Source organism: Plutella xylostella, chromosome 5 (assembly GCF_932276165.1).
Source record: "Plutella xylostella chromosome 5, ilPluXylo3.1, whole genome shotgun sequence".
Lineage (NCBI taxonomy): Eukaryota > Metazoa > Arthropoda > Insecta > Lepidoptera > Plutellidae > Plutella > Plutella xylostella.
This window is the reverse complement of record NC_063985.1, coordinates 2,292,961-2,308,414: the sequence shown is the minus strand read 5'-3', so window position 1 is coordinate 2,308,414 and position 15,454 is coordinate 2,292,961. Positions and strand designations below refer to the sequence as shown.

Below are 15,454 nucleotides of genomic sequence, written 5' to 3'. Positions count from 1 at the left end.
ACCTGTACCGAATGGACGACCCCGATGTGGACACTGTGGACCTGTTGGACGTCAGATACCGGGGGCGGGAGATTGGCCAATGCCTGAATTGGGACGAATTGGAGAGTGGTTGCACGGGGGCAAATGTACCAATTTTGTGCATACTGCGAGACCCCGAGTACACGACAAAGGATTCATTTTTGACCAAACTGATTACCAAACGATTGGCCCGCCGCGACACCATCAAGCGGGCGCTCAAGCAAGAGACCGACCCCACCATCCGCAGCCGGCTCGACTCTGAGCAATTGTCTGAGAAGATTTTGCTAAACAGCAAGTACGGCCTCAAGGGAAACCCCAACTTTCACAATAGGCATGTGGCCCTAAGCGCGGCGGTCACCATGTTTGGTCGCAAGTTTTTCACCGTGTGCTCGCGGCTAATCACCTGCTACCAGATACTGGCCCGCAGGGAGGCGTATCCGACAGAGGCGGTGGACGAAATTGTCGCCCATCTAGACTACCTGAAACGCGTCTGCCTAAACTGCTCGTCGGCATCGATCGCAGGCGGCGGCGGCGGCGGCTCCGATGGACAAACCTTTGCTTACGAACCGGAGCGTTTTGTTTGCTATGTGGATACGGACGGGATCAAGTACCACGACCCCTATGGACTCGACGCAAATTGTATATGTGAGCAAATCAATCAAACTTTGAGCGAGTGTTTGGGCAAGGATTATCTAACTCTGAGTGTAGAACCCGACGTGGATCGATTGTTGGTACTCACGTGCAAGAGTTATGCAACATTTTCGTTCCCGGCAAAAGTTACGCACACTGGCTACGAGCGAAACGTGAATCCGGGTATCAAGTACATTTTAAACTCTGTCATCAAAATTAACCAGCTGTACAGGACGGCGGCGGACGCTCCCCCCGTGTACATTTTGTTTGACATTTTCCGGCACCTGGCAATGATGAACCAGGCGGTCATGTTCGAGAGGGTCAAACTGAACAAGCACCAAAACGAGAGCAGCCTCAAGCGGTACATTTGCTCAATGACAAACGACTTTCGGGGTGACGTGGCCACCGTCATGGTGCTCAATGACGCAGACGTCGAGGAGGATCGGTACATGGCACACGCGGCGTGGCTAAACTCTGACCGCGCCCCTCGGATCAACACGTTCAAGTTTATACGCAAAATATTCCTAGTCATTCTGCGGCTGATATTTATCAATGTGGAGGAGATGATGGGGTCACCGGTGGCCCACCTGCTGGTCAAAGAGACCAAGGACTCGTACGGCGGCAGCATTTACAACATGAACTGGGACCAGGCCAAGGTGCTGGGTAAAATGGCCTTTATCCTGTGCACGGAGGAGGTGTCCATAGAAGGGGCCAATTTAAAATTTGTGACAAAGCACGAGGAATTGTACGATTACTGTCGCCAGGTATATTATTATTATTATTATTTATTTATTGGAACACAATACAGAGAGTTAACAAATTTAGCAATAACACAACATTAAAAAATTAATTCTGGTACAGTTAACACTCCAAAAGATATGTGTTCACAGCATGCAAGTAATACATAAAAAGAACACAAAATTAAAATTCATTAAACATGCAACCATAAAAAAAAAATATAAATTAAAAAAAACACTTATACTTAATTATAAGTGTTCGAACAATTCAAATTATATACACATTCAAAGCTGATTGAAAAGATTCATTAATTTTTAAAATTTGACAATTAATTATAGTAATAATCTAATAACATTACATCAGGGTTATAAACAATCAATCTAGTTCTCCTATAGCGGTAGAGACAAGGCGACGGTAGGTCGGCTGTACAATTTCAAAACACAGTAAGCGCCAACTTTAAAAAAAAACGGGTCTTTGATTTATACATTATTTTAGGCGATTCCGCACATTCCTGCATTGTCAGAATATCAAAAAACGGCTTAGAAACGAAAATAAAATTTCTAAAAACCTAGTAACTCCACCCTGCAAAATCAAAAATGCCACGAAAACCATTTTAAAACACAGTAAGAGCCACCAACCATTTTAAAACACAGTAAGTGAAAATGACTTACTAGGTTTTAAAATTGTCAATGGCGCTTACTAGGTTTTGAAATGGTCAGCAAAGGTCAATTTTTTCCCGTTAATTTTAGTAAGTCACGAATGGCATACATTATTACAAACACCTTTTTCGAAAAAATATCAGATATTTCAGAACCTGTATCTTTGAACCAATGAGACCTAGAGAGGTGAATTAAAAGTAGAACATAAGGAAATTTTGTCTTCTTTATAAAAGCCATAGAGACCTTTCTCGTCAGAACCTTTCTACTAGCCCTATTTTGCATAAACCAAAAAAAACTCAAACATTGTAAACTAATTTTAGCTCAAAATTTAGGAAATATTGTCTAATTTAAGGCAGCCATAAATAATGTTCGTGTCAGACATGCCTTCTTAATATGGCGATTTGGTTCATTTAGATAAAACTTAAAAATATGCCGGTATTTCAGCTATTACTTAGTGCGGTCGTGTAAAAGTGCTGCAAAATTTGATTTATATTATGTGAAGGATCCAAAACATATAAAAAAATAAAAAAACATATAAATTATTACGTTATTATTGCAATTTCAATATACTTTACTTGTCTTAAATTACACAATAATGGCTCTTACTAGGTTATAAAATGGTCAGTGAGGGCGGTTTTAGGGTGAGAAAACCATTTAAAACCTAGTTAGTGTTTTCTTTTGTGCATTACAGCAACAATATTAGTCATATTTAAATGAAATAGTATTGTATGTAAAGCCTAGGTTCTGCCGGTTCTTTTAAGCTTACATTCGTTTAGATATGTATCATAGTTTTGCCAGGGCATTGAAATGAAGGGACAAAAACGTTTTTTGGCTCTCCTGAACATTTTGTCTCTTGGCTGTTACTGTGTTTTGAAATTGGACAGCCGAGGTGGGATAAGAGTTCCAAAAAATATCAAGATCACAGTCAGTTTTATGAATTTGATTATAAAGACGACATAATCGACGCACAGGTGAGTTATAGCCAACATTAATACGACAGGTTGAAACAAAGAATAATTGAAATCTACGACCAGATCTAGTTCTACAGTCTAATGCAATCTGGGACAAAACAACTGTATCAATTTTATTATTTATTATTTTATAAAGACAAAAAAGATCCAAACATTTTCTACGATTCTCAAGAGTAGCCATGTTGAAGTACACTAGTCTAGACCTATAGTCAGGCAGTTTATATTTAAACCCAAACCTAAAACTGAGCATTCGGAGGAGACGCCGTTGCACTGACTCTAGGCTCTGTACATGAATATCATAGAAGGGTGACCATATCACTGAACCATATTCAAGTATACTACGTACCAGGCTATTATATAGAGCAATAAAACTTTGCGGTTTTTTAAATTTCTTGCTTATTCTTAGCACAAATCCTAGCATGCTATAAGCTCTTCTTACTGTCCCATCTATATGCTCAACAAATGAAAGTTTATCGTCCAATATAACACCAAGATCTCTAATACGGGACACCCTTTCCAGGGTGTGGTTATTTATTGTATAGTTATATATAACCTTATTGCGCTTGTTGGTGAAGGATATCACAAAGCACTTTTTAGCATTTAAGCTCATGCTATTGGCATGACACCAGTTATCAATGGTCAGCAAATCCGCTTGTAACTCAACACAATCCTGATCACATATAATGTCTTTATACACTTTAAGGTCATCGGCGTAGAGCAGAAAATTGCTTTTTAGTTCCTTTGTAAGATCGTTAATAAAAACAATAAAAAGCAGCGGACCCAGATTAGAACCCTGAGGTACCCCAGACGTAACCAATATTGGATTTGATGTGCAACCCTTTAATGCAACTAGTTGAGATCTCTTGGAGAGATATGAGATTAGCCAGCGGAGCAATGTACCTCGTACTCCCATTGCATAAACTTTTTGAATCAGTAATTTATGATTAACCTTATCAAACGCTTTTTTAAAATCCGTGTATATTGAATCAACTTGTACTTTATTAATAATTCTGGCACTTAAATATTCTGTGTACTCCAAGAGATTAGAAACCGTGGATTTACCTCTGACAAACCCATGCTGCTGTTTAACAATGTTAGAATTAATGTGACTGTAAATGTGTTCAAATATTAAACTTTCAAATATTTTCGCAAAGCAATTTAAAATACTTATAGGTCGGTAATTGGAGCATTGAGATTTATCATCGGATTTATGGATCGGAACTATATAAGCATTTTTCCAGACCTGAGGAAATATACCACTACTTAAAGATTTATTAAAGATGATAGTTAGAGGTAGAACAAGTTCCTTACTACAGGATTTGACAAAACAAGATGGAATACCATCAGGCCCAGCACCCTTGCTAGTATCCAATCCACTTAATATTTTTAAAACCTCGTCCGTCGCAAGTATAATTTTACTAAGTAAATTAGACGATGACCCAAGATCAGCATTATCATTGTCAATACGAAGATCACAATTAAGATTGGTGTCATCATAAACAGACTTGAAGTAGTCAGAGAAGAGTTGGCAGGCCTCAGAATAAGAAGTCGCGGAGTTACCGTCAAACATCATGGGTAGAGGAATATCACTGCTGGTTCTGTTACTTTTAACGTAAGTCCAAAATAGTTTGGTAGAATCTGATAGCAACGAATCTTCCACAGAACCAATAAAATTATGGAAACATTCATCTATCATTTTTTTACTGCGAGTTCTTAATAAAGCGAAAGTGTCATAGTCCCTAGGGTTCTTAAACTTTTTGAATCTTTTATGGGCCTTACTCTTTTCTTCTATGCATTTTATAAGTGGTTCCGAGAACCATATTGGATATTGTTTTAACGATTGTTTCTTGTACGGAGTATTTTTTAAAATAATGTCCATAAGCTGTTCATAAAAAGCACCCACTGACTCATCTACATCAAGATCAGAGAGTAATTCATGCCAGTTTATCTTTTCGAGTTCACTTCTACAAGACTCAATATCACTCTTCCTATAGTTCAGTACTTTGCTCACGTTTTCTTTATGGATTCCAACCCTAAGCTCTATATTGACGTCGAATGCCGGATGGTGTCGGTCTTGTCTACAAAAAGAGTCGCAAGAACTCAAAATAACATTGGGAGTGTTGCTTAAAAATAAATCAAGTGTGCGACCATTATGATTTTTAAGAAAATTGTATTGATTTAAGTTACCAATAGAAATAAGTTTTAAAATATCTTGGGATCTCTTATTATTTGTGATAATATTTGGCGTACAAATACTCGTCGTCTCTCCTCGTATCCAGTCCAGTGAAGGTGTGTTGAAATCGCCTAATATTATTGTTGGATAGTCGTTGTTAGACAGAATGTCATAGGTTTTAGAGTAAAAATTATTTATACGATCCACCAGAACATCAGGTGGAATGTAAACAAGACAGAGATTAAGTTGTTGACGATTGCTAAGTGTCAGATTTAGCCATACTGATTCGATATTAGATTGCCAGTCATGACGTTGCACAGCAGTATAACACTTCTTTAAAGCGATCAAAACACCACCACCAGACTGTTTATGGCTAGTGTTATAGTGTCTGTCATTCCTAAATATTAAATAGCGATCATCAAAATACTCTTCACTATTAAAACTATTATCTAAATTTGTTTCTGTAATACATATAACATCATAATTATTTCTAAGTACATTCAATTTAAATTCATTAGATTTTGAACGAAAACGATTAACATTTTGATAATATATTAACATAATTGAATAGGTGAGTTAGACAGAATATTATGAACAATTTATTTAAAGAAAATGAGATACAATTGACATATTATTAAATTACAAATTATTTAGACAATCTAAGTTCTTAATACACAAGTAAGGTGATTTTTCGTCCTTTCTCATAAAGACCCGGTTAAATTTCACCCAAACAAACTTGTACGATTTCTCTTTAGAAATTTTTCGTGCAGCAGCGTGAAGTTCTTTGACTGCAGGAGATAAGTGCTCAGTTACAAATATAGGACAGGCTTCACCAGATATTTCTAAGTCAGAAGAATTTAATTTATTTGTAGAATTGGCCTTGTTGTAGCGTTTTACAGCCGAAATAATATTATCCCGATGACGCGTAGATGGTAACGTAACCAGAATGTTCCTTGGTCTTGTAGACGATTGATCCATCTTGGCCACTCTTCGGCATGCATGTATCTCAGAGTCAGTCACTGGTACATTGATCTTCTTGCATAGATTTTTATATGAGGAGTATGCGCGCCGGACGAGCTACCCGCTATCCAAATGCCGGGACATTACCAAGGATGGGATGGTGCCCAGGACCACCGAGAGTGGATCGAAATCTGTAAATGTATTCTTTCAGTTGTTTTCACAATTTCAATAAATTATTATAATAAATCGTGTATTTTTTTTCCACCCCCACCCAATCCCGCCCACGTCTGGCGTGCCTACTCAAGCATAATTGAACAGAATATATATTACTAATTAATTCATGTGCGAGAGGGGTTGCTGCCCTTTTTACTTCTGCTCAAACATAAATGTTTAGTAAAAATGAGCTCGCGCGCGAGGACACCGCTCTTTATATACCATTTCCCCCACCACCCATACAAATTCGGACAAAGTGGAGGGGATGGCCGAAATTGCTCAGTCGAGCTCGAGCCGTGCCACGCGGCGGGTCGGATGATCCACAGGTGTCAATAAAACGAGAATATCTAAAACATTTGTTTATTTCACTACAATAATGATGAGGTGGCCTAACGTGGTTCTATGAGTGGAACGTAGTAGCCGCCTGGTGGATCCACAGTGGTGGGGGGCGGGGACGACTCATCCACAGCTTGGGGTCGATGGTAGTAGTCGACGATCGAGTAAAATGCGCCGTCTGTGTCGGCAATCTCCCAAATCAGCAACAGCACACCAATGGGACGAATAGCGTCCCGGGGAATGTCAAACACCAACACGTTGCGAGGCACACGGTCCGGGGTGTCGATCGCGCCAACTTGGACCAGGTCGCTGCGCATAATGGCCCTCTTTTCTGACCAATTTCCGTTGCTAGCAAATAACTTGTATCCGCGGGTCGAATGCTTGGCCGTATACGTGTACTTCATGGTTAGCCGGTACTTGTCGTCGGCGATCGGGCGTATGTACGGTCCAATGTCCACGACGACCCAGCGCCCCTCACCGTACTTTATACAAATACAAACTTAAAACACCCCTCTTCTCCAGTTAAGGGTAAAAATAAGGTGAAATTTCCTTGCTTTCTTTTTTCAGTGCTAATGTACCCTAGAGAAAGCAGCTTATCAGCTTTAGCTTCAGACGTCCAAGATGGGAGTCGCACCAGCACTGAATAAAGAAGATTTTTCAGCATGAGAGGCTTTTTGGTGCATTACTAAGTATGTACCTATCTAATAATATGTACGGTAAGCTGCATAAGTAGCTATACGATACCTCTGTATCTTAACCCTTAATTCACTTCCTGAGTCCCTGGGACTCACATCAAAATTTCAAACTTTCATAATTGTAACGTTTGAGCGGCTAGTTTCTACCACGTCTCAGTACCTTCCTGAAGGGTCACGGGCTTCGCGGTGGCGAGAGGACGTGCGCCGGCGATGCGTATTTAGTGAGTTATTGCGTCGAGTGAGTCCCACGGACTCATACAAGTGAATTATGCTATATTTATTTTATTATATTCAATTTTAGAATGTTGCTTATTTGTCGTTATTATTGATATAAATCATATTTTTTATATGCTTATAAGATATATTTTTATAGATTGGCAAAATGAATCGAAAACAAGTTAATACTAATGAATAAAATGCACATAACTCGTCTGCCACACAAAGTTCGCTGCTCAATTTCATCTATCATGAAAAAAGACATTCCTGAAGATGCGAGCCACCCTGAATCTGAAGATATGGAATGAAAGAAAGTATTGCTATCTGTTTCATTACAAAAAGAGAATATAAACTGCATTTCTATGTACCAAATGTACAAAACCCATATGTTTGGCCTGCTCAAAAAAGGTATGCTGACGTTGCCTGTAAGCAGTGGCAAAACCCATTGCACGTTTTTTATTTTTGTATTAGAGCATACATTTTTGTTTTTTTATTTTTGGTTTGTATGTCTTTAAGAGTCAAAATAACGTAAAAACATATATTTGTTACGAATATTTGATATTTTTATACAGGTTACGAATATTTGATATTTAAATAACTCTGTTTTTTTAGGCTCATAAAATTAGTTTCTTTAATTTTGCAGAGGATCTCAGAAGTCTGCCTAGTTTCGTTGCTTTTTTCTAGTGCATTAATAAGTACTGAATAACATTATTACATATTTTTTTGAAAAAAAATATGTTTTGTTTGAGTAACCCACGCTTACAAAATATATGAGTCCCAGGGACTCATACAAGTGACTTACGTTAGTAAATTTCGCGAAGTGAATTAAGGGTTAAACTGACGAACCATCAAATTTCAGATTGATAAGGTACAAAAGTGTGTAGCTACTTATGCAGCATGACTGTACTTACTACCCGTTGATATTCAGATTGGCCAATCCTTTTACCACGTGACTCGGTGACAAACCCTGAAAGGCTAGTACGGGGAGCATTTAAGACGTGACAAGAGTTTCGCATCGCGCTCACTCACATCGCGCTGCCTCAAGAGCGAGCGCGACGGAGAACTCTTGTCACGTCTTAATAGTGTCCTGTGCTACAGGGCCTGGACGTGCTTTAGTGTCCCGTGAGGACGCGCTAAGAAGACGAACACTTATGTGCTAAGCCTAATTATAAATCGTAAAAAGGACGTAAGTAAACAAACTGCTGCACCCTTATTGCTACTGCATAACTATTGGAATATTACATTTCGTGGAAAGCTATTGGCATTGGCACAAATTGACAAGTACCGGTGGGAATACAGGCAGTTTATAGCTCGCGAGTTCGCGACACACATCCCGGGCCTTGATGCAGAGGCGTAGCCAGGGAACGTATCGATTATTTAATTTAAAATTTGAACAAAATATCACCGATTTTAGTTGGTTATAATTATCCTGATGCTCTGTTAAAAGTATGTTGCAGAAGTCGTCTTTAAGCTAGCCTTTTCCGTTTAGAAGTAATTTGGCGTTTTTCTCAGTGGAACCTTTTCATTGCCCGTGAGTGTATGATAAATAGCTTATTATAAGTCCTGGTGTAAGAGAAAATACAGTTATACCTAATTAGGTTTAAGACGACAACATTAAAAAGGCCTTTCGTGTTCGTCCATTACAAAGAAAACTTTATATTTTTAGACCAACAATGAAGACGAAGACAAAGTTTAGCTTAGCGGAGATTGAGCTAAATTTTCCTCACCCTTCAAATTGTAAGTACCTAATAGGTTCCTATACAGTTGATAAAAATACCTACCTACCCAGTAGCCATACAAAAAAAATACGTGAAAAGCTATTGGAATAAAACACCCGTCAGATATTATTCAAATCCTAAAGCTCTCACCTCTGGCATATTCGGTAGCGGGCTTTGTAAATAGAGCGAGGCGGAGACCTTTGACGCTAGGATTTCCTACTTTGGGGGGGGGCTCCCCCTGAGTACCCCCCCCCCCCCCCCCCCCCCCTGAGTACACCCCCCGACTCACGTGGAACCTGTTGCCTAAGGAAACTAGGCATTAGTAAACATTAAGTTGAGTTATAAATTACCGAGTGCGCATTTAAACTTCATCGGAGCTCGTGTCTTCAATAGTTAATAGTTGTAGGCAAGTTTGATTTGTACGACATTTAACCTATTAAGGTTGTGTTTACTGAAAAGGATTTGGAGCGTTAAGTTTTGATTGAGCAACACATCACTAAGTTAATAGTAGCCAAGTTAATAATTATTTCAGCCTCTTATGATGTTTGTAGGTGGGCCATTATTTTATTTTGGGTACAATTTGGCATACTTTTATAGATATTTTTTTCAAAAATAAACTTATTATTAATTAACCTTTCAATATTTATTTATGTTAATTAACATTTATATTATTCATTAAATACATTTGCAGCGATGTTTTCTTGCTATTTCTTAAAGTTATTGACGTTTAATCGAGGAACGATGAGAAAAAAATATTACTGCGTTACTTTCATACAAAATTATGTTTTATTGTTAGGAACATATATTTTGGTTCGTAAACATATACCAGATAAAAAGTAAGAAAAAAAACATTAATCTAACAGTTTAAATTACAAAATATTCTCAGTTTTGTTATTCATTCTATAATAAAGTTTCCCACTGCGTTACCAATCAATAAGTTTTAATGCAATACTTTTCGAAAAAGGAAAAAATCATCATAATTTTTTGCTTAAAGTTTTAGAAATAGCTCTAAATAAGGTGAATTATAATTATTATATTTAGTTTAACATTCTTTCTAATAAAGAGTAGCTAAAATGTTTGTGAATACTCTCAGGAAACGAGGGACAAATAGATAACGCTGTGGTTAATTGGTAACACAGTGGTATCTCAATCACAATCTTTATACTTTCTTCAATTAAAACTAATCATAATGTGAAAAAAACTATCAAACTAAAATTAACAGAACTCTTTGTTTAATAACAAACATTAAAATCGCTGAAAATATGACAACTTAATACTAAGAAATATTTCTATTTTTTTTGCCTATAAAGCCGTTGTTTTTCAGCCGCTGTTTACGCCATTGAGTCTGAAATGTTATACTGTAACAATATAATATGCTCAAATGTTATATTTGTACCATAAATTGAGTAACAGATACCTGAAAACTATAAGAAAAACCCCTGAGTTACTATAGTTACAACTGCGTTACTGAAAAAGTAACGAAGTGTAGCGGTAACGCAGTTGTATAAAATAATAATTAAAAAAATTAAAAAACCGACTTCAAAAAACCACTAAAATGTAAGAAATAATTTAAGGTTTACACAAATTCTACTCGTATGTGACAGTACAAATATACCTAAGCAGGAACTGTTCTCTTTTGATGTTGGTGCGGTGACAAAGTAGGTAATCTGAAGAAATATGGCACCAACTTCAAAAAAGAACAGTTCCTGCTTAGGTATATTTGTACTGTCACATACGAGTAGAATTTGTGTAAACCTTAAATTATTTCTTACATTTTAGTGGTTTTTTGAAGTCGGTTTTTTAATTTTTTTAATTATTATTTTATTTTATAGTTTTTAGTTTATTTGCAATATTTTTCAATCAAAAGTAAGGTGCAAATGATACCAAAAAGTCCTACTAATCAATACGAATCATTCAAGCCTAAACACGAAGTAGTTGCTATATACCGCTGAGGAGTTCCCCTGACCGCCTTCCGTTTCCATCATCAGATCAGCTCAAGGTCACCATCATATTTTTTTGTTATAAGAACTATATTTACATTCTTAATTTCATTAGAATCGGTTAATATGTGCCCAAAATGGAAATTCATACCCTGTTTTTACCCCTTTACCCACCCTTGGGGGTGAGCTAAAATTCTGAAAAAAAAATGGGACCACCTGGGAGCTCAACCCAATACAACAAAAAAAGAATTTTCAAAATCGGTCCATAAACGGCGGAGTAATCGGTGAACATACATAAAAAAAATATAAAAAAAAAAAAAAAAAAAAAGATCCCGACGAATTGAGAACCTCCTCCTTTTTTTGAAGTCGGTTAAAAACAATAACCTTTTTGAAGTTAGTACTTAAATGAATACACATACATGGGATATCAAAATGCCCTCATAATTGTTACTAATTATTACATATATTGCATGAAATAAAATAATAAATATCTATAAAACTCACCGTATGTCGCCGGTAACTCAGTGGCGTCACAATAAATACACGCGCTTCTCTCCAGGACTCTCGTCCGAAAGACTTGGTCATTTTATCCGTCCCGCTCTCCTTCCTGCACTCCGATACAAATACACAGCCATTCAAATGATCTTAGGTGTAAGAAAGTGAAAAAAAGTTTATTTATGATTGAATTTCCTAGGGTAACCTAGTGTAGGTGTATTTTTGCTTAGGCTTGGGGACTCGGCCAGGAATATTAATTGTCCCATAATATGTTCATATAAAATCATGATTATTACCGTGAAGTAAAGTTTAAATAATGACATATTCGTTATAATATTCAAAAAAATTGTTTCCATTGTAATTTTTTACACACGTTGTGCTTGTTTCATATGACTCGCTCCGAGGGACAGACAATTTTTGTATGAAAAACAATTGCGTTACCAAAAACAACAACAGAGTTACCGTAATTTGTAAATAAATAAAGTATTTTACATAAATTCATTATATTTTCTGTGACCGGTGTTTTATTTAATTGCTACAGGCGGTAGCTATATTCCTGAATTTCATTATTTAATTAAAAAAAAATGTTTCTTTGTAGGGGACCGATAATTGTACCTAAAATAAAATAATGGCCCAGGTAACAATGTAGATGCCTAGGCTAAATGAGAACAGTAGACACATAGGTTGTAAAATACCGTCGTAGAAGTACATAACCTAAATTACTGCAGGTGAATACAACTGATATTATTTGGATTAAAAATAAACGATTTGATAACTTTAAAGAATCAGCTGTTCGCCATCTCTGGCTGCAAGTAAATGAAGTGTAACATCCTAACTAATATTATAAATGCGAAAGTGACTGTGTCTGTCTGTCTGTCTGTCTGTTACTCTTTCACGCCAAAACTACTGAACGGATTTGAATGAAATTTGGTATACATACGGTCTAGACCCTGGGAAAGAACATAGGCTACTTTTTATCCCGGAATTCCCACGGGAAAACTTTTTAAGGCGAAGCGAAGCGCGCGGGAACAGCTATATAATACATAACGAGGTACCGGTGCGGCGCGCGGTGTCGCTAGATTAGCATTTACCAGTCGCCACTCACGGCTGCAAGGCCGTAAGCTTCCAATGGACTACCTTAGCGACTGACAACTACATCTATCGCGATCGCTTTCAACTACAGCTTTTGGCATTATTTGTTCTCGACTTGGGTTGTTGAGGATTGCTCAGTGAGTAAGGAGCTTTAAGTGGCTTGCTTTTACGATATTTAGAATTTTGAGTCACTGTAAGAACTTGATTTATGCGTTGTATGGTAGAGCCGTGGTTCAGCAGCGCTCCGTTTTCATAAAGCTTTGGGACAGTAGTTGTATCTTTTAGTTGTGACTCCGAAATAATTATTTAAAAGAGAATGGACGGAAGTGGCCAGCGAAAAACAGAAAGGAGTATGCAGAGCTGACCGCCAACTTTCAGCAGTAGAAAGGCATTTGAAAAAGAAGAAGTATTCTCGTGATGAACTGCTTGTAGGTAATGTTTAAAGTAATCGCTATAGCTGCGGAACAATAAGGCTCCACGTTAAGCTTGCACGATGCGACTATATGCACTTTGAGCTAATTGAAGTATCAGGGACGGCAATTGAATCTGCGGGTTCGCTAAAAATACCGTTGCCTTATTTGTTTCAATTTCAATCTACTCTTGGGAAATACATTTAGAGTTAAATCCAAACCACATTTGAAATTAAATGCGGGTAAAAAGTAGGTAATTATAGCAGTGCGTAATTCACTTCGTCTCGTTCTAGATTTTAAAGGACTGATAATTGGCTAGAGCTAAACTTACCTACAGACCACAGATTAAATATTATAAAGGCTCTAAACTTAAATAGGTCAAGGAAGATAAGTATAAGTTCTTACTTTAAAAGATTTCTTGAAGATAAGTTTGTGGTTTGGCGGCTTGGCTACATAATGTTTGGCAACATTACGAGTTTCTTACGAAGGATGTAATCAAATGACATGTCATGCAGTTGGCATTTTCTAATCTCTCACCAAATCAGCGGCGGATACACAACCATAAATGAGTTTTAGGACCAAAAGACACACGGTATTCACGGTAAAAGGTATGAGCCACTGATACAAATACACATAGTATACTTTTTCAGTACATATATCTATAGGCACTATACAATACAGGGTAGAGAGATAAGATATTTTCCACCAGTTTCCACCATGTAGAGTACAGATCTAAAAAAAATATAGGTAAGTAAGTATCTACGAAGTATTTATAACCAGAGCACCTTCGACGAGGGATATTAAATAAGATTTATAGAGACCTGTGGGGTTAACACCACCGGCACATTAGCAATGAACCATCCCTGGATGGGTTGTTAAAAGCTTATGTGTCGGTGTGGTACGGTAGCTCTTACTGTGCCTTGTATGTTATGCGTCATGTCACCAGAGTTTAACTATTCTGGATTTGAGGAGGTTTAGTGACTTCTTTGTTTGAACACGCGCACCCTGATTATGTACGTACCTACCTATATTTTGTTTACGTTATATTCATGTAAACAATAGTTATCTGAGTATGTATAGATATAGACTACCTATCATCTTATTTTTTGCAAAACGCAAACGTTACTTGGACTTGGGCAGTATGGGTAGTCATCATGTCCCATCACATTCGTGCATGCCCACTGCTGGCGCAAGCATGAAGGGAGGGGTTTAAGCCTAGATGAGACTTAGGTAGACACCTATGTATAATGTAGGTATTGTGATATGGAAAACGCAGCTGCCTTTAGTTTTAGCTCATATTTTTTTTGTCAATTTCATCTAATTACATTGGGTTATTCCTTCTTCTTCTTCCTATTCCTAGATGTTTAATTAGTTCGTGAGCAATGCTACGTAGTAGTCCCGCCCGGCAGCAGTTGGTTGAGTAAACAGTGCGCCTGGCAGTGTCCTCGCCGCCGCCGCCGCCGCCGCCGTGACCTCGCCCTCGCCGCCATTGTGGTCCGGGGGACGCACGCGCATACTGAACACATTTTTGTATTTCCAACCACAGAAAAGAAGCTTTTACACGAAAAGAGCACGCATGGATCAACTGACAGTACGTCTACGTTTATTGTTTGTCGAAAAGTATAAAAAATACGATTACTCGATTACAATTTGGCGCCTCTAGCGGAAACTATCATGCAATTTTAACAGATAATGTATGCAGATAACAGAAGAAAATCTATACATTTTTTATTTATGGATTGGGAACACATGGGGGACAATGAAAACCTATCAGCGGATCAAGATCGGATCGAATCGGTTCTATTCTAATACGTATACTTATTGTTTCTGTTTAAATGTGATCTTTGGGTGTAAATCTATCGCCTATCACTTTAGACAAACTTTTAATGGAAATTGAGACAAATAAATGGGCAAAAGCTTGTAATATTTCGTATCTAACCCATGGTACCTACAAGCATAGACTAATTTAGTCTATGCTAGTAGGAACAGCGTCTTGGAAACGACGCGACGATTGCACTTGGTAAGTAATGCACCTATTACGGACGGGCTGTTTGTCTAGTGTCAACTGACAAGTTAAGGCGACATTTTGGTAGAGCTTTCGAAGGTTTCGAAGCTCCCTTGAGAAAGAGGAATTAATTATAAATTATGATAAATGATGTTGGTATTTGTTTAGTTGGCGGAAAAATGTGG

At 37.6% G+C, this 15,454-nt stretch overlaps 1 protein-coding gene across 1 annotated transcript; it reads left to right on the top strand.

Annotated features, from left to right (window-relative positions):
- Window positions 1–319: 319 nt before the first annotated feature.
- LOC125491446 lies at window positions 320–6,575 on the top strand. Its single transcript, XM_048633470.1, has 2 exons — window positions 320–1,416; window positions 6,242–6,575. Exons 1-2 carry the CDS (start codon window positions 378–380, stop codon window positions 6,379–6,381), a joined length of 1,179 nt encoding a protein of 392 aa, XP_048489427.1. The 5' UTR covers window positions 320–377; the 3' UTR covers window positions 6,382–6,575.
- Window positions 6,576–15,454: the final 8,879 nt, after the last annotated feature.